The following is a 21491-nucleotide window of genomic DNA, read 5'->3' as shown; positions in this document are numbered from 1 at the left end:
GGTTTTATTGAAAAAATTCCATTTTATTTTTTCAATAAAACCACTTTTTCTTTTGTATCAAGTCCCTATGTGTGCGGCACTCTTTCTATTATATATATATATATATATATAGTCTCGTAGAAAGCACTCCAGGGACATGTAAAAATCAAAAAAGTTTATTTAGACACAAATGTCTACGCGTTTCGATCCATACGGGACCGTCATCAGGACAGTATCAGGAAGTGAGGTGCATAGTTAAATAGTGACATGATCCAATCAGTGCATACATACAATTGAACACAATTAACCCCTTATGTGCATATATAAAATCTAAAAGTTAAAAAGCCATTACTATAAAATACAACGATATGTCTACCATCTAAAGTGCGTGTGACCACCAAATTTAATTCGTTCGGGTCATAAAACACCTGTAAATATTGTGATAAAATAGTTATGTCTGAACGGGACATAATAAGAAATATAAAATATCTCAAAAGGGACATATCATAAGCAATTGACATATTAGAAAGTGACTTAGTATAAAGTGACATATTATAAAGTGACATAGTGACTAGATAAGAAAATCTCCAAATATCATTGCGTTAAAATCATGTACATGCTGTATATATATATATATATATATATATATATATATATATATATATATACAGCAATATAAATACTGCACTCACAGGACTTATGGTGAAGAAAAAAGTTCATTTATTGTTCAAACATCAAACTGACGTTTCGGCTGTGTCCACTTTTTTCTTCACCATAAGTCCTGTGAGTGCGGTATTTATATTGCTGTAAATTTTCCGTTTTTCAACACTGCACCCAGGCATCCAGTGACTACTTTATACGTGAGTGCCGGCTTCATACATTCATACATATATATATGGACAGAGAGCCGCACACACAAGGACTTTATCGTTAAAGTCCTTGTGTGTGCGGCTCTCTGTCCATATATTCCCTTATTTTAGCCAGCACCCAGGGCGTTTGAACTTTTATAGGGTGTGCTCCACTCTTCCTTGTATATATATATATATATATATATATATATATATATATACATCCCAGCATTTGAAAAATGATAAGAGGGACAAAAAGAAATGACATTTTGATCATGCCCATTTTTGTGACCACACCTCCTAATTCACTTAAAGTATACTTGCGTTAATTTAGACGCGATGCTGCTTGCGTTATTTAAGTTGCGAAGACTATTTTCGTGCGGTATTTGACGCGCTAATGAACGCATTGTACACAAATAGTCTCCACGTGCGAAAAAACGCACGCCATATTAGCAATACACGGCATTACTTTCGTAAAACTGCTTTTAAGAAAATGGCCATTGCCCTGCAAACTGGAGGATGCATCACTCTAGGGCCAACACATACTTGAATAAATAACACTACAAAGTCCATATTTTATTGGCAAAAGCTCATTAACTGTACTTTTCTATAATTACCGCCTGCTTCTTTACTGACCGGCTCCTCAACTCCTCTCTCATTGCCTCCTCGCACATTCACATTCAAGATTTTGTTAGAGCTGCACTGCTTCTCTGGAATTCTCTCCCGTGTTCTGTCCAACTTTCTCCCAATCTTTCTTTCTTCAAAATATCTCTAAAAATATTTGTTTAGAGAATCTTTTTAGTTTAGCCTAATTTCAATGTGCTGCTAAATGCAATACCCTTTTCTACATCCCTCAGCTTGCTTACTTTTGATCTTGTCAATTCCCACACCTTGTGTCTCAACCCCTTCTCCTTATAGATTGTAAGTTATTTTAAGCAGGGCTCTCTTCACTGCTTTTATTGGCTATTGGTTGTTTTGTATGTAATTCTGTATGTCCAATATATAAACCCATGTGCCGCAGGATGGCAGTGCTACATTCACAGTTGAGATTCATTGAGCATCAAGGGCAGGGTTGCAGGCACCCCAAAATAATTGTGTTTATAAGCTGAATATGTATATGTCAAGTACAATTTTGGTACACTTTTTCCCTTAACAAAGAGCTGAAGGTGGTGTTAGACTCTGGTTACCTATTGTAAACAAATCTCTAAACTAACAGAACCTTTAATAATAGCAGTGGAGGGCACTACAAAAATGTTTTTCTCTCCTCATGACATCTAAAACCTTTGAAAACCTGATTTAAATTGCAGAGTATATTGAAAATATTTATTAGGCTGGACCTTTTAAGCATATGTGTGCCCCATGACACTGCTGTCTCTAGTCTTATAACTCTGTTGTGGCACAATCATTCATCTACCTGTCTAACCTTAAAGGAGAAGGAAAGGCTAATAAAGAGTTAATCTCAAGCTGCAGGCATCCCTTCAGTTGTCTCAATAGTGCCCTTAAGTCTCCCCATATTTCACCTGTTCAGATGATCAGAAGCCAAACAGGAAGAAAAAACGCTGAGCTGTGTAAAGAAAGTTCCCATAATGCCTCACTCCTGCACAGAAACCCAGACCAAGTGAACATGGTCAGTTTGTAAGACTATGGGGCACATTTACTAATCCACGAATCCGAATCCTGAACGGCAAAAATCTGTATTGGAAAAAAAAAATTCTGAACTTCGCCGTCGCGACTTTTTCGTATTTTTCACAACTTTTCGTCTCAAATTATTCGTATTGAACGATCGTAAACACCAGGAAAACCTTTCTGACTTTGATCCTTCAGTGCATGTCTGCATGGGCTCAATCAGTGCACTTGCGCACGAAAGAAACTTCGTTGTGCAACGAACGTTCTTTTGTTCAATCCGAAAATTTCGGTACGGTGACGAAAGTCGGGGAAAATACGAAAAAGTCGTGACGGCGATGAAAAAGTTGCAAAAATACCGATCATTGCGAAAAAAACGCATTTGGATGCCTTTGGAGCGTTCGTGGATTAGTAAATGTGTCCCTATGAGTCAGCTTCCTGCTGATTGGCTCAGATCCACATTCCTAAGAGGGGAAGTGAGTTTTTAGCATTCTTGAGGGAGGGGGGAGCAGGAGAGAGGAGACAGCAGAGAGCTGCGTGTCTCTGGCAGAGGAAAACAGACACAACTAATCTTTTTACAGAGAAGTCAATGCAGTGTTTCTGTGAGTGCTTATGGCTGTATTTACATAGACCTTTCTAATAAAGCTTACTTAGTTTTTACCTTTCTTTCTCCTTTAAAGCACATGAATATACATTTTAGTGGTTGCTCAGGCTTAATTTCTATTTGTGTACCAGTATAGGAGCAAGTACTTAGATTGTAAGCTCTACGGGGCAGGGACCTCCTTCCTACTGTGTCTCATACCACATGGCACTTATATATATATATATATATATATTTATTGTATGTATTTATTATATCACTTGTCCTCCCTGTGTGTAATTTTTTATTCTGTAAGATTGTACAGCGCTGCGTACCCTTGTGGCACTTTATAAATAAAGTTATACATACATACAAGTAAAGGTAGCTACCAGTTCCAGATTTAGGTCTCCATTTAATGAGAAAGGACATCTTCCTGCTTCACTCCCTCACTGGACTAGGTGGGTAATGTAATCCCCTGTCCTGCCAAATATCTATATTAGAAATTCTGTGATCATACAAAGTCACAAAACCTAATTTAGAACATGCTCTTTTGCAGAGCTTTGTTAAGAACAATTCAAGTATTCAGTGACTGCATTAAATAGTAACATCTAGTAATGATTAAGGGCTCCAAAGCTGAGCTTGTGTTAATAAGCCATGCTTGTGATTTCAGCCCTATTGCTGAGGATTGACTCTTTCATATGACTAACAGTTCCCTTGTTCCTGAAAAATAAACAAAGATTTTGTTGTTTAAATCTCAACTCTGTACAACATATTTTAAGTGTAACATTTAATAAACGGTAAACAATGTCTATTTGTAGGTTTCCAAACAGCTTTGTAGCAAATTAAATTGCTATTTTTTATATTACCTCTCATCAGGTTCACTTTAGCACCTACACACGTAGCTCTTCATTTTCCCAAAATATCTCAATTTATTTTAGTATGGCATATGGCTTACACCTGCTAATTTTCTCAATATAAAATCAGTCAGAAGGCCTTAGGCAGTGCAATCAGTTTATTTGTCTCCTATATTTTGTCCTTTCAGTTATGTTTTTTATATATATATATATATATATATATATATATATATTTTTTTTTTTTTGTTTGTTTGTTTTTTGTTTTTTTTTGTTTACAGTTGTCAAGGTACTAAGCTTTTTAGCTCCAATAAATATAGTGTTAAATATCATGCCCTTAAGCACATGCACACCCACTGCTTAACTGTAAAAATACATGCATATATTACTAGACCTAATTCTCAAAGTATCTCCAGATACAATTGTAACCCTCTCCTGGCACGTCATTTAAATGCATTACACTACAGAATACACAGGGTGCCTACTTGCTGTTGGAAACTCTCCATTTTGTTGGTTGGAGAGACTGAAAAACCTGGTACTTATTGCAAATTGTCTTAACCTGAAGAAACACCCTTGGATGTGACTTGGAGAGTCCTGCCAAGAAAGAAAATGCTAACCCAGATATATAGCAAGAAATATATAGGTTATATAAGAAACAAGGAAAATGTAGCAGGCATATATTACATTTAGAAAAAAAACCTGCACATGGGGCGTTATTAGCAAAGCCCATGGTAGATGACTGACTTTTAAAGTTATAGTACCTGTAAATGTACTGAATGGGATTGGGATATTGGGCACAGTTAATTTCCTGACATACAGTACTATCCCATGAACTATCCACTGGTAGTACTACCTTCCCTCAAAGTATTTCTCTTTGCATGAGAGATAGCTGCTTCCAGATAGCAAGTGCAGTTCTACACTAAAAAATAAAAGAACAAAAATGTAAATTTAAGACAGAACTCTTGCCATGTCACTTATCTTCTAATTAACTAAGATTTAGCATGCAGCAACATATCATCACTGCATAACACATTTATTCAAAAATGATAAACTAATTAAAACTAGATTGCTACATTAACTCAATATACATGTCAGGACCGGACTAGGATTTTAAATAGGCCCTGGCATTTCAAGTACACACAGGCCCAGTAAATAATGACTGTCTATAACATCTTACAGCAGCCCCTCTGACATTTGCTAGAATCCTTAGATTACCAGTCCGGGCCTGATACATGTACACAATCAATGGTGGCGTCTGACAGCATATAAAAAAAAGTGAAATTAGAGTTATTAGAGTGCAATTTAATCATAATTCCCTTTGGCAAAGGATTTTCGCCGAAATGTTGGGCATTCTAATTTTTTGCCAGGGTATCCGCTCTGTAACTGTTTTTTTTTTGTGTTCGCTTATTTGGTGGTATGTATTATATGTGATTAACTATATTGTAATATAGTAGCAATATTGTGCTTTGTTGAGTGCAATTTAATCATATCAATTTAGCCACATTTGTAATACAACTATAACACACTAGTGTGTAAGTGATATCCCATTTTCAGCTATATAGAAATCATATGCCAGCATAATTATTTTAGTACTCTTGCTTTGTTTGTTTAGCCATTTATGTTCATGGCAGAGCATAATGGCTTGCACCATATGAAAGCATTTTCAATGGTTTGTCCTCATAGTTCTGAGTTTCTTATAATAGTCTTCTCATCATAATGGCTGACTTTTAAATCATACAAATTGGGCCTTGCTTAGCAATACTTTCAGTACTTTTAATGCTTCATATGTGTTTGTGAATCATGCGTTAGTATTATATCTATTCGCTAATTAAGGCAATGCGAGGTAAATAACCCATTGTGATTGCATTTTTTTGCGCATGCGATATGCGCCTTAACGCATGCAAAATAACTTTTATGAATCAGGACTTAATTATCACATGCTTAATAAAACTTGTATCCAGTTTTATTACCTGGTGTAGGGGGGTGTAATGGGAGGGGGCACAAAGAGAGGAGAAGACCTGAAGTAATAAAACCAGTAAGGAACAGGAGAAATCAGAATGGCAGGCTTGATTCAGAAAATAAGTAAGTCATGAATCTTAGTGAAGGTGAAGCAATCCTTGAAGTCTAAAACATATCAGACAACAAAATGGTGATGTCCTATAGATTGCATCAACCTTTGAAGCATTCCACCTTACCATACATTTATATATGCCTGTATATGATCATCTGAGGCAAAGATGGGGACAGACTTTCAATAGGACCACATAAACGCACATCTGTAAATGCTTCATAAATCCAGCATGTTTGCTAATTGTGAATGATGACCCAACATTGTAAAGCACCGCATAAATATGATGATGCTTAATAAATTAGAGATTATTAATAAGAGAGGCTCTTCACAGGGCCTAATGTTATTCTCTCACTCTCACTCACTATTTCTGTTTATTGTAGATATTCACATCTGAAATGCGTTTTTCCTTTTCTTTTGTTATTGAAGGAGAAGGAAAGGCTAAGTCACTTGGGGGTGCCAAAATGTTAGGCACCCCCAAGTGACTTAGATCGCTTACCTTTTACCCCGGGCTGGTGCCCCTGTACGAAGAGAACAGCGCCAGCCCAGGGTAGCAGCGAGCGCTTCCTCCTTCCTTTTCGCTTGCGCTCGCATGCGCAGTAGAGTGAAAAGCCGAACTTAAACAACATTTTGGCACCCCCAAGTGACTTAGCCTTTCCTTCCCCTTTAATAACTTGTTTTTACTAAAAGGGCATTATTTACTAAGGTTTTCTGAGAAATTTCAGTTCAAGTTTTTTTTGGCAGTTTATTGTTTTGTTTTTCTGAGATTCTGATATTTATAAAACTTTGTGACTTTTTTTTAGACTGACAAAAAGTACACCAGGTTTAAAAGCTGCTGAGAACTACTGAGTCTTGTGGAGGCTTAGAATAGCAGTGGAATAGAATAGTCAGTGACAGCCTATCCTTGACACATTTTCAAGGGAAAATAATAACATCATTGTTTTCTATTTCACCTGTTTTAAGTGAACCTTAAATACATTATTGTTTTCTGAGAATGAGCACCAATGCTCCTAAAATGGGTGCTGGAGCACCTCCTGTTTTGGAAAAATAGAGGATTCATTGAAATGAATGGCCATTTAAATTTTTCAAATTTCTCAAAAATGTTGGCTCAAAAAATCGTGATTTTTGGACAATAAAATTAATATTTTCACTTGACTCTACAAACATTACTGTGACATTTATTTAATGCAAGAATGGTTGTGTGTTATTTGAAAAAATACAAAGTCAAGTTTATACGAGTTTAAGGCAAGAAAAATTCTAGTTTTAGTAAATCTGTTCCTAAATGTATTTTACTAAAAACTTCCTTCTAGCCTAGAAATTTGCAGGTGTCTCTTACTTTTAGTATTTGCAGCAACAGTTTTAGTTGTTTTGTTAGGAAACTAAATTGTTAACTTCCACTTCTCCCTTGTTTGATTATTTTCCAGTATGACTATACAGTATACTTAATGGTATTTGATCCAATTACTTGTTATAGTATTTATATTACAAGTGTATTTTATAAGGTATCCCTACCCCAGGCTTCATACTCCCCTTTGGCTCATAAACTGCATCCTTTATTCCCATAATGAATCCCTGGTAGACTACAATTACTATAAAAAAAAATGCAAAAGAAGCACAGCTGATAAAGCAGTATTGTACACATATTGGCAGAAAATATTAAGTGAACATAGATTTATACGGAATATTAATATAATATAATTCTACGTTGCTTAAAGTTTTGATTTAGAGATGTCAAAACTTTAGTATTTATATTACTAAACGACGAATACAAAATGTGAATGTATTTGGCACCTTAATAATAAGAATACTTATAAGTGACAGCTTGTCATGTAAAGTGACAGATTCTGTTGCAATTTACTAATACAAAAATCTTGTAGTATTGCTGTTTAAGAAAGGTCCTTTCATGTCTGTTTTAACCTGACAAAAGGAGTCTTTGTTCCCTTGTAAAAAAAAGAATGATGTTATGATGGATTTTTTTTTTACCCAAAGAAGTGCATCATTCTGAAAAAAATAGCTAATTAAACTGATATATATATATTAGGCTTCATTTTTTTTTTTAGTTAAGCTGATCATACAATAAATATGTGTGAGGTGAGGCTGCAAATAAGCTGATCTTAACCCAATGTAGGTCAGTGCTGGGATTATAATGGGGCCTATGCTGAACTCTTGATAGGGGACTTGCTGGCAGGTAATAGCCTTTGTGGTTAGCCTACGTGTTACTTGCAGGATGAAGATTAGAAGTCATATTTGGAAGAGAATAAATGCTGTAATAATGAATAAATTAAAAAGAACATTTGAATGAGATGCAACCTGTGAGACCATAAAACAAGCCAGTGGTCAGGGTAGGTGGCAAGCTGAAATCAAGCAAGATGTCTAGGCAGGCAGCAAGCAATACAAGTCATTTTAAAGAGGCCAGGGGTCAAACCTGGAGATCAGTTGAGTAGGAACATAAAACTCTGGAAATCAGGAACTTAGGACCTTTTGGACTGCATGAACTCAGGAGCAAGGGGTCAGAACAAGAAAATAACTTCAGCAGTAGAGTGTATGAAGAGGTTGGCTTAAATAGGCCCTTGATAACAGGAATACAGACACCTGGCCTCGAGAAAGCTGGGGGTGGAATTTGTCAGGAGGACAGCAGAGGTAGCAAATGCTTTTGAGAGTTGCACCAGCACATTCCAAATTCCACCAGCAGGGTAGTGCACATGCAGAGCACCACACAGGCCAGACTTTGAAACCAAAACATATCCTGACACTCAATTGCAGCTTTAATGGGAAACTATACCCAAGAACATTGAAGGTCTCTCAAAAAAATTGGCATATTCTTGAATGTGATTCCTTAACAAGCCTTTAAAAAAACTTGCCTATAACAAATGGCAAACTTACAACTGTCAGGTTGAAATCACATTGCTTTTCCAAATATTGGAATTGCATAAGGTTTACTTTAAAAGAATACTGTCGTGGAAAAAAAATATTTTTTTCAAAATGCATCAATTAATAGAGCTTCTCCAGCAGAATCCAGCATTGAAATCTGTTTTTCAAAGACACAAATGCATTTTTATAAATTCAATTTTTAAATTTCACATGGGGCTAGTCATTTTCTTAATTTCCCAGGGTTCTACAGCCATGTGACCTGTGCTCTTATAAACTTTAGCATACTTTACTGCTGAGCTGCAAGTTGGAGGGATATAACCCCCCTCCCAATAGCTGATCAGCAGAACAATGGAAAGGTAGCAAGATAGAAACTTCCAGTAGATATCAGAATAGCACTCAATAGTAAGAAATCCAAGTCCGGCTTGGGACTCCTCCAGTTACATGGGACTAGGAGAAACATTAGAAAGCAGTTTTAATGTGTTGCGCTGACTCTTTTTGAAAGCTCAGCAGTTTTAATGTATAGCTCTTTCTGAAAGCTCAGACTCAGATTTGTTGGTTTAAAGTGATACTGACACAAAGAACTACGTTTCAAAATATGAATGTACATGAAAAGTTACCTATAGATCATGTTCATCATTTTTTGCTCATAGTGCTGCTTTTGTTAGTAATTGTTACGTGAAATTCCTAAACCTGACTGTTAAGCCAACCTGGCTGTCCCTTTTCAACTTGTTACTTATAGCTTCTCATGCTAGTGGCCTCCTGCTGCACAAATATGGCAGCCCCCTCATAGAGCAACATGGGGCATCAGATAAAGAAAGTAAAAGTATCAGGCAAATACTTTTATGGCAAAATTCTAAAGCTTATATAAAGACAGTGTAATGATATATTAAAAAAGTTTAATTTCGGGTATCAGTATCTCTTTAAGAATAACATTTTAAATGGTAGAGTGAATTATTTGCTATATAAACAATGTAATTTAGAAATAAAAAGTATACCATAAAAATCATGACAGAACCCCTTTAATCATCTGGTACCATCTGAGAAGTGTTGGAGAAAATGACAAAAACTTTAATTACTCAACTGTGTATTCCATCAGACCCTGGGTCCTTGTGCTTAAACATTTAAGTATAACATCATGTGTCAGCCACTAAGAACTTGTTTGAGCTGAGCCATGTGTACCTTTATTCAGAGTCGGTCATGTAACATTGACTCCTTTTATGTTCATTACATTTGAATTAAACCAAATAGGATGGTTCTTAATGGTTTTAGATTTCTAAAAATGTAAAATATTTATGGTAATATTTAAAATAACAACCATATCACTTGTATTTAGCTAAACACCTCATGTCCTAATCTGCTTATTGAACCAATCATTTTTAGGGTGCTAAAGTTTGCTTTCCTGAAACTGAGTCTTTGTTTACCCAATTATGTTTTTGCAACAAACTTTAAATTAAATCATATTATTATGGTCACTATTTCCAAGGTGTTTTAGTATTTGCACATCTGTAATTTGCTCTGAGTTAGAGATCACTAAATCCAATATAACATCATTCATGGTTGGATCCTCAACAAGCTGTGACATGAAATTGTAATGCAGTACATTTATTAACTTGTTTACTGTAAATGGGTATTATTGCTCCAGTCACCAGTGAGATTGCCCTAAATTGTCTGTTTTTTTCTTGCATCATAATCAATGGATAAAACATCCTTGCATTGTTAATAAGGTTCTTTTACAACATTTTGTTATAAATACACTTCTCTCCTTAACCTCCATCAATAACAAGACAAAAAGCACCTCTGTGCAGCAAACTTTTCTAAAACAGATTCTAGTTATAATTCAAGTGAAAGTTTGTTAAATCCCTTGATTGCGTTAAATAAACAAAGCAAATTAAAATAACTTTTGAAAAAAAAACACTTTGTAGTTAATTAATTATTGATTTTATGGAAAATTTAAGTATGTGCCTTTTTTTACTGCAAAAATGTGTATTGTTTTTGGATAATGAATTCCAGTTACAAGCAAAAGATTAACATTAGTCTATATCTAAACCCTTTAGTAATCTAATTGCCAGTTCATGTTTTTCCAAAGTTTTATAGCTAACAGTATTTTACCCAGCAACTAACAGCACTATATTTGCATTTCAATGTTAAATACAGTTTATCAAAATAGACCAGAATAGATTTGTACTAACGATCCAGAAATGGTTGGTGTTATAAAAAAAAAGAACCTTTCCAAGCTACTGACCCATGTTTGTGATATGTTAAGTACTTGGATTTTACTAGCACTTCTCTCTCTTAAAGGAAAAGGATAGGCTAATAAAGAGTTAATCTCAAGCTGCAGGCACACCTTCAGTTGTCTCAATAGTGCCCTTAAGTCTCCCCATATTTCACCTGTTTAGATGATCAGAAGCCAAACAGGAAGAAAAAACGCTGAGCCATGTAAGAAAGTTCCCATAATGCCTCACTCCTGCACCGAGACCCAGACCAGTGTACATGCTTAGTTTGTAAGACTATGAGGAAGCTTCCTGCTGATTAGCTTAGATCCACATTCCTAAGGGGGGGTGAGATTTTAGCATTCTTTAGGGAGGGGGGAGCAGGAGAGGGGAGAGAGGAGAGAGCTGGGTTTCTCTGGCAGAGGAAAACAGACACAACAAATCTTTTGACAGAGATCTCAGTGCAGTGTTTCTGTGAGTGCTTATTGCTGTATTTACATAGACCTTTTTCATAAAGCTTATGTAAGGACCCATGTGGTTAATCTGCCCCTATGGCTTTAAACCCTACTACTTCCTTATTTCTGCTGTTACTGGACCCATGTATCTAGTTTATCCTTTGCACTTATGCCTTATTGGTTTATTTGGTTGATCACACCCCTTGCACTCTCATATAGTGTTTAGCAAGGAGGTGTGGCTTCCTCTTTGGCTGCCTTTGTGTCTCAGGTGAAGGTCCACTGAGCCTGGGATCAGAATAGGTCCCAGTAAAGCTTTATTGCCCTAGAGTAGCCATTCTATACTCTAGTGAAGTCGGGGACAGGGACCCCATGAACGAGGACCAGTTAGATTGTTACTCTTGTAAGAGCATTCTCTAGGTGAGTGAGATAGAGAGGGTAGGAAGCAAGAGCAGCTCGACTCCACCAAGGAAAGTAGTTGGAAGTATCCTTCCAAACAGGCAGTGTTGCCTCACCATAGGGCCACGGTTTAAGACATAGGAGACAGGCAGTATCTCAACCCTGTTCCACAGTCGGCTGTAGGACTCTCAAGCTAGGGGTTATCAACCTGAGGACTGAGGTATCTATCCTGACTGGCTCCAAAGGGGTGCCAAGCTGACCAGGTGCATTTACCCTGCCCAGACTCTAAAAGGAGGTGGGCTGAACCGGTGTCCATCCTCTCTTGTTGTCCTCAGAGTGTACTATCATTTACCATCTGTATCTGCATTGTGAGTATAACCCTGCATTGCTACTTGTCTCTGACAATAAATCTGTCTATAGTTCAACTGCAAGAACCTACTGGCATCCATCTTTGCTAATCTGCACTGCACATAGCTACAGTGAGTTGTAGTGTCACTACACCCTTGCTCCGCAGGCAGGTCTCTTCCATCTAGCAAAGGCCCATCCTGTCTAAGAGAGTTGCATGTACCCCATGCTCTAACACCTACACTAGCCTGGGTTTTGACTATTTTATAGCCAAATAGGGTTATACTTACTTAGTTTTTACCTTTTTTCTCCTTTAAGAGTGAGAATCTTATTCATCCACTGGTAAAATACCTATCATTGCTACCTGTTAAGCAAAGGATAGCATACAAAATCCTTCTGTTAAGTCACTATATTTCTTCAACTATCTCCCCATACATTCCTTGCAGTCTCGTCCACTTCTCTCTCCCACTGCAACCTCTAGTTTTAAACCTTGTGGCTCCTTGCCTCTGGAATTCTGGAATTCTATCCCCGAATTCCTCAGTAGGGAAAAAAATATCAAAAAGTCAGATCCCATCTTTTAGAGCACAAGAACCCAAACCTCTGCACACTTTTCCCTTCGATTTGTATCTATATGTCATCCACCCACTTAGATTGTAATCTCTATGGGGTTGGGCCTCCGTCCTACTGTGTCTTTTAGCATAATGCACTTAATCTCTGTATATTAATATATTAGAAATCATTATCAGGATATTCTTTTAGTTTCACATTAATTATATTGATACTGTATGCAGTAGCTCTACTTAAAAGTCCTATCCTGCCCCATCACTTGCTGTATATTGCTATACCAATTGCTCTATAACCCATCTTCTTTCTATTAGCTCTGTTGTGCAGCACTGGTGGTGCATATTGGGACTGTTAAAGGGGCTCTATAGTCATCCTATCTGGTTAAGGCAATCTGTTAGAATCACTAAAAACAAGTAGGTTTCCATTATACTTCCACTTACTTTACTAATCTTTCTCAGTTTGTCTACTTTGGGTAATATATCGTAAAGGACATTTTAATATTTTAAATTTATAAATGTAGCATTTTGAAACTTTTCCTACAACCTCAGAGATTGGTATTCATTTATTAGATGTAAAAGTTTCTTATTTAAATAAACAGAAATGTAGAAACTCTTTTACTAATTTGGGAGAAATACATATATGTGTTCCATTGTTTAAAGAAAGTAAAATCTCCTTATTCTCCATACAGATTTTTTGAAAGTTTCCAGGCCTAGATTTACAAATCAGGCACCCCTAGGCCCCTGTCTCCACAGTCACTGCCGCCCCCCCTCCCGTTCATGCATGCACATCCTCAGAGATCACCTGACAGGAAATAATGCAAATTAATTATGGAAAAAATGTAACAAACAAGGGTTAACTGCTTAACTAGGAGCAAATGTTTTATTGTTATTATATATGCTACTTTACAATGATTGAAATGCCTCATATATTTTTGAAACAGGTAATGAAAATGGCTATGAAGGGATATCTGGAAATGTGAGCAAACTGATTGTTTTTCCACATGGCTATTATGGTCAACCAAAAAAGGGTCATTTGATTTTTGATGCCTGCTTTGAAAGTGGTAAGTACCAAATGTACCAGTGTCAATAAGGTTTACAAGTTGTACATAATTTTAACCACATTTTTCTGAGGCTGGGTAAGCCCTATAAATAATATATTGTTTGGTTGCCACATTAGATTTCAGAAATAAGGTTAGCACTATCCATATACCTACATACCTATGTACATATTAATGGGGGTAAATATCATCTTAACGTACTTCTTCTTTGAAAGGTGTATTTAATGTTGTGTTTCTGTTATCTTTTTCTATTTTGAAATGTTCCATGCAGTATTTCACTACACTAAAATTCCTATTTTTTTATTAATGACAGTTTCTAAACTCTCAAAAGAAGTCATTAGGATAGACATAAGCAACTGCTTCTAAATTGTAACTGGCAACAGAACAACAAGGAGTCTAAATTCCTTAATGGGCCAGTAGTTTTTCAGTTTGTGTTGCCATAGCTGTAATTACAGGTTTCCAGATCTTAAACATTGATGTGAACCCATGATGTATTATTGGTATTATGTATGTATTATGATGTATTATGATGTATAAGGTGAGCATGTTTTACATCTGGTGTTGGTAGCAATAGTACCTACACTGATCATCAAGAACAGATGTATTACTGAAGGTAATATGATACCCTTCATACAACAACTTTATGCCATAATAATATGGAGAGCAAAGTTGGAAATAACCTTGTCATTGTCCTTGCTAATTTTGTAGTAATAGGACATGCAAAGCAAGCATGAGATATTTAGGGGAGGTTCTAGTAATGGCTGCTCTTTGTAAAGGAAATGGACAACCCAGAAAGAGGATGCACTTCAACAAATCTAGTCATTTTTATACATGCCCAGTTTCATTCTGACCTTTTATCCAGTCCTGACTATACTGACAATCCATCCTGCAATGCTGTCATTAGGTACATGAAAAGTAAAATTCACTCTCTAAGTTCTGGCATTCTAAGGGGTTTATATCATGCTGTGTAAAAAGTAGAGTAAAGCATTACTGGTGATGTTGCCCAGGGCAACCAATCAGCAATTAGATTCCAACAGTTAGAAAACCAAAGCAAAGCATCTGATTGGATGCTATGAGTAACATCGGTAATGTTTTACTCCACTTTTTACACAGCATGATAAGTATACCCCTTAGAGTGCCAGAAATTATAGAGTGATTGGCAAACCTCCAGCCAACGATAATATGTAAAATGTTACATGGATACCTCAATGAAGCTAACAGACAAATGCAGCAACTGAAGCAAAATATTTAGGTCAATAAAAGCATTTGTTAGTTCAGATACAGTACAGTATTCAAATGCATTGTTGCTTAACAATTTCACAATTTTGGTGGCTGAACACAAATGATAACTCCAAAAAAGATACCTCCTGTCTGTATTAGACAGGAGGCATACAATGCATGTCCGCTCCATTTCCAGATACTACAAGAAATTGCAAACCAAAAAGAGGTGTAAAAAGCCATCCCATATTTTACTTAAATGAGAATGAAGCTGGACCTTTAAATTCGACACAGTAGCCCAATGGTCTAGATTAACAGACTGAGTATCATTGGTAATTACAACTTAATGCATATTATCTCTCAGTAATAAATTATGTTAGAAAGTAGTCTATTATTGTTATTCACAGGTAAAGCTGGCCATACACGCACTGATAATATCATACGAAACCTCGTTCGTACGATATTCGGTGCGTGTATGGCAAGTAGGCGAGTCGACCGATATCGCAGGAGGCTGCTGATATCGGTCGACTCGCCGACCGGTCAGGTTAAAAGATTTTGATCGGCGCTATAGAAGGCGCCTCAGCAAAATTTGCCGTCAGGGCTGAATCGGCAGAAGGAGGTAGAAATCCTATTGTTTCTACCTCCTTATCTGCCGTTTCAGCCCTGAACGTTAGTGGCGTATTTAATGATCAAATCGCCACGTGTGTGACCACCTTAAGTAAGTATTTTATGTTATCTCATGAAAAACCCATGGTAATTCAAGGGGAAATCTAGAAGTAATCTGCTAATGGGTTTTCTTTAAATTCAGTGCAGCCCAGTATATCTCAGAGTAGTTGGAACACAACCATCGGTTCATACAACATGACTCATTCCTACAAATAAGTTTATTACTGTCAAATAAGTTTAATTCCCATTTGATGATGTGTATTTCATGCAAACAGTTTTATTATACTGAATTATTGTTAATGGTTTGATTTAAATATCAGCCTTGCAATTTGAATAGCTAGTTAAAAGTAAAAGAGCAGCTTTATTAATGTTCACATTTTTCTCTTTTCCACAAACTTTTTGTGCAGAAATTTTTTAATTACTATAAAAACACAAATTATGAAAATTTATTGAATTAAATTTATTTTTAAATGTAAAAACCTTATAAAAACTCTAATAGAAAACTACACCATCTAAAAGGTGACAAGGTCTTGTAGAAGTCAATGGTTTAGTTTTTTGTGTCTTTTTCATTTGTAATGGCACAAACTTTTTCAAATATAAGAAGATTTTGACGTATTTGTTTTCGTATTTGTTCCATTATTTTTTAATTTTTTAAAATCAACAAAATGGTCTTCTGAAATACTTTCTAAAAGGAGCCAATCCACTTAGACTCCGTATAATGAGGAAGACCTCTAGGTCATTTGTTCTTAGACACCAAAGAGAATAATGTGACAAAAGAGGTTTTGGGCTGTCCAGAACAGGGCCTGTAGATATTGTTTCCTTAAGGTTTTGTTATTTCCTTGACAGCTGTTAACCTTTAAAAGTCTCTTCAGCTGAAAGCCAAGTGAATGTATCTACAATATATATAGTCCTGTTTACATTGTAAGTTAGGCTGAAAAAAAGATACATATCCATCAAGTTCAAACTTTTTTATCTATATATAAAAGTTGATAAGGAGAAAGGCAAAAGCTCCATCTGAAGTCTCTGTAATATGCCATGGAGAGTCATGCAACCCCTTCTTGAAGCGATTTAATATATATATATATATATATATATATATATATATATATATATATATATATATATATATATCATATGACTGATTCAGGGAGAGAATTCCACAGCTCTTACTGCAAAAAACCCTTTCCAAATATTTAGACGGAACCTCATTTCTTCTAAACCGAACGGGTGCCCTTGTGTCTGCTGGAAGGACCTACTGATCAATAAAGCATTAGAGAGATTATTATATAATTCCCTTATATATTTATACATAATAATTATATCCCCCTTAAGCACCTCTTCTGTGTAAACAGACACAACTTGGCCATTCTTTCTTCATAACAGATAATTTCCGTACCGTTACGCAGCTTAGATGCTCTTTTCTCGACCCTCTTTAATAAAATCCTGCACTGGAGTCCAAAACTGCATGGCATATTCTAGATGGGGGTTTTACCAACGCTCTGTAAAGTGAAAAATAATCCCCTCTTCCTGCCAATGTATGCCCCATTTAGTACAGCTCAAAATCTTGTTTGCCCTTGCAGGAGCTGTCTGGCATTGCTTGCTGCAGCCACATTTTTATCAACAAACACTCCATTATGGATTGGCCTAATGCTGTCTCATTAAGGGTATAAGTGGCTTGCATCCCAGGTTCATGACCTTACATTTATCAAGATTGAATCTCATCTGCCTCTTAGCTGACCATATTGCCAGTTTGTCAAGATCCTGCTGCTAGGATGCCACATCCTGGATGGAATTAATTGGGCTGCATAGTTTTTTGTCATCTGCAAACACTGATACATTACTTACAATACCCTCCCAAAGTCATTAGTGAACAAGTGAAATACAAGTGGACCCAAAAGAGAACCATAAGGGGCCTTTGTATAGAAAGCAGTCATTTGTGGGCACAGTATCACTTTGGCAAAACTCAAATACATCTACTGCAACCCCACTGTCCAGCTTCTTACTAACCTCATTATTATAAGCAATTACATTTGTCTAACATAACCTATTTTTCATAAAGCAATCTGTATTACTGCTTTTAATGCCATTCTACAGAACCTAATTTTGTGATCCCTTAACAAGCCTTTAAATAACTTGTCCACCATGGATGTCAAACTTACTGGCCTATAATTGCCAGGCTGAGGTCATAATCCCTTTTTAAATGTAGTAATTCCTTCAATCCATAAGTACCAAAACAGATGAAAGTGAGTCTGAGAAAATCAGGTAATAGAGGCTGGCATAAAAATGAACTAAGCTGTCTTGTCAATTTGGCCCTGGTGCCTTTTTCATATTCATTTTCAGTAACACTTTGTGTTCCATAGCCTGCTTCAGCCACTGACTAGATCGAGCTGAGCCAACAGTGCAGTGGAACTCTGGCTCCTCTGATACATTGAAGAAAAGAACTGATTTAGTACATTTGCCTTTTCTATATCCGTTATAACCATAATATTAACATAAAATAAAGGAGCCACACTCTCAAACCACATCTTTTTGCAATTAATATACTGAAAAAACATTTTATCTGTGCCTTCTGGATTGCTGTTTTATAACATTTGTTTTAGTGTCAATATTCATTAAAGCAGCTTCTGCCCTCTCTGACTTGTAGTTTTTAAATGCTTTCCTTTTTCCCCTATTGACTTGTTTACTTCAAAATTAAACCATATAGGGTGTTTATTAATTAATTCTTCTACATTTTCTTCTTCAAGCCCCAATCTATGCTTTGAAGGAGTTACAGTTAGCTTTTCTGAAATTCAGGTTCTTTGTTGCCTCAGTGTAAACTTGTTAAATGAGATAACATTATGGTCACTATTACCCAGCGGTTAAAACACTTGCACATTTGTTATGGTTTCTGGTTGGCTTCTCAACAACCTATGACATAAAATTGTCATGCAACAAGTTTAGAATCTTGTTCCCAGTTACTGTCCTGGTAGTGCTGTTACTCCAGTCAGTATCTGGGTAATCACAGAACATTTAAGCTACAACTAAATTTGATGTCCTTATGACTTTGAAATATATACACTTTGGTCACACAGTTAATAGTAGTAAAGAAATTGGGTTGATAAATTTCAGCTGTAGGTGACCAAGTCCATACTTTCCAGTGTATCTCCTAGCATCGCTGACCCGTATTAGGATGGGTGAGTACTAATTATGGCAAGATAGTATAGAAGAACAAAGACTCATTAGTCTTTAGGCTCACTAGTTCAGGAAACTATGTAAGTGCAAGAGATCTAGTGCAAAAGAGTGTGTTGTACTTAATTGGATGGCCAGTGAGCTAGAGGGTAGGATTCAGGGGTAATTGCACATCTGCAGGTAAATGTCACACTAATTGTGAATGAACGCAATATACAAAGCAAACTACAATGTTGAAATGTGCTTGAATAATTACATACTTCCGATATATAATTAAGTTTTTTGTTCTGTAGAATGTTTAAGATTATTATATATTCTTATACAAAAATATACAAACATACAAAGTAAAACATGATAAAAGGTAGTTAATAAATTATGGTACTCTTTTGGCTTTGTTACAGATTATCCATTAATGTTAATAGAATACTCGGTACAGTCTTAAATTAAATATTGAATAATTACTACATTTTCATTACAATTACAATTATGCAGCATAGAAGTATAATTATAATTCTATTGTTTTCTTTTTTCATTTGATCCCAGAACCTTCAACAGCTATACACTAAACACACACACACCATTTATTATTCTGTCGCTGGCATGCTTTCAGGTTAGCTTAAGGTTTTCTGATCGCTATAGATTATATATAGTAACATTAGAAAGAATGCTGTAAAGATTTTCAGGTTTTTTTTTTTTTTTTAACTGCATCTAATATTTCTAGATGCACAAAGAATCTGCTGGAGTTGCCTCTTTATTTTCATATAAAAGGAAGCAGTAATTTCTGTTTTCAGACGTATTAAATGATATTGTCTAATTTCCTCACTTTAACTAGAACAGACCATTGTTTTGTTCTGCATGGAATTTCATTTAACATTTATTCTTTAAAAGCATCCACTTTGCATTTTACTTATAAGCGTACACACAGTTAACATATAAAATCATCCTTTGAACTAAAGAAGGTTGACTTTTTGTATAATGTTAAAACTTTGTAAAAAGTTGCAATGTTAAACTGGTTTTACATGGCTTTTTTCAAGCTAACATCCCTTTTAAAATATCAGAATTTTACACTTACCTATACCTTCGCATCAAATGATTGCTTGGTTTAAATATACCTGTGGGCTTATTTATCAATTTTCGAGTTTGTGAATTTGAGTTTGTTTTTCTGAATCAAATAAACTTGTATATTGAATGCTCACCTATTTAGTAACAAGGAAAACTTGTTCAAATAAAAAACATTTTACAAATATGGCTTTACTTTGCCTTGGACAACTCACATTGATTTCTATAGAAACTCACAAACATTTAGATGGCACATTTTTACTTTGGAGTTTTTTAGTGCAAAAAAATTTGAATCTCCCTTGATTTTACATGATGTACCATGCCATCAAAGTGGGAATGTGTGGTGTAGCTACCTAGTGAGACAAGCTACCACACCTTTTCCTGTATAAGATTATTATAATACACAAAAAACAATGATATCCTGTAAATGTTATATTCTTAGAAACAGTGCTTAGTGACATCAGCTTAATCTGTGGGTTGCTGGATGTTTAACCTTTCTGAAGACACTCTAGTCTTTTCAGTCAGCTCCAGATTACATTAGTGCACCTCTGGGTGGCACAAATAATTGCATTCATTTGGGTTCAACTTGAGCTTTGTACAAAAAGAGGCTGCATGGCAAGACAAGGTCATGCACTTACACTACTTTCAATTGGCTGAAATGACAGTGTGCAAAGAGAGCGAATTTCTGCCTTCTTGCACCTTGCATCATGCACTAAAGTAGCCACAACAAGCAGACTGTGGAAGGATGCTAGTACAGATAGCACAAGTAGGTGCAAGCTCTTAATGTATGTTTTTTTGGTTTTGATATGTTAAGCACCCCCAAGTGACTTTTACCCCAGGCTGGTGCCCCTGCTAGGAGAAAACCGCACCAGCCTGGGGTACCTGCAGCAAGCAATTCCTTCTTCCTTGTTCCTACTGTCGGAAAAATCCCTGGGCCGGTGCATGCGCAGTAGAGTGAAAAGCCGACTTTTTTGTTAAAGTTTGGCTTTTCACTCTACTGCGCATGCACAAGTGCGCGAAGCAGGAAGAGGAGACGCTCGCAGCTATCCTGGGCTGCAATTATATATTGTACCATATATATTGCAGAGAGAGAGCGTGCGTCCCTGCCCTGGCTGCAGGTCAAAACAGACATAGAGAGAGTATCGCACACTCAGTACTCCCATTTTCCTGAAACCACCGAATTATGGGAAGATCATCTGCCATGGAGGCCATGTTAATCAAACAATTCAGCTTTTAAAAATTGTTTCCTTTTTCTCTTTAATAATAAAATAGAACAGTGTACCTAATCCTAACAAATATAATTAATGCTTATTGAAGGCAAAACAACCTTATTTGATTTTAGGGATACACAAATCCAGGATTTGGTTCGGGATTCAGGCAAGATTCTCACCTTTTTAGTAGGATTCGGATTTGGCCAAATCCACGCTCCTGGCCAAAACAAATCTGAATCCTTAAAATCACATGTCACATTAACATGGGAGTTGACATTTTTTCAGTGCACACAGTTCTCTTTAACCCTACATGTCCTGATTT

At 36.1% G+C, this 21491-nt stretch overlaps 1 protein-coding gene across 1 annotated transcript in view; it reads left to right on the top strand.

Annotated features, from left to right (window-relative positions):
* The window catches only part of agbl4 (ATP/GTP binding protein-like 4), an 809806-nt gene that overhangs the window by 35221 nt on the left and 753094 nt on the right, over nt 1-21491 (top strand). The window contains exon 2 of the mRNA XM_031900949.1: nt 13731-13850. Within this exon, the coding sequence (XP_031756809.1) occupies nt 13731-13850 (120 nt within the window). The remainder of the gene's footprint in view (nt 1-13730; nt 13851-21491) is intronic.

This window comes from Xenopus tropicalis, chromosome 4 (assembly GCF_000004195.4).
Source record: "Xenopus tropicalis strain Nigerian chromosome 4, UCB_Xtro_10.0, whole genome shotgun sequence".
NCBI classification, from domain to species: domain Eukaryota; kingdom Metazoa; phylum Chordata; class Amphibia; order Anura; family Pipidae; genus Xenopus; species Xenopus tropicalis.
This window is presented reverse-complemented; position numbering and strand designations above follow the sequence as displayed.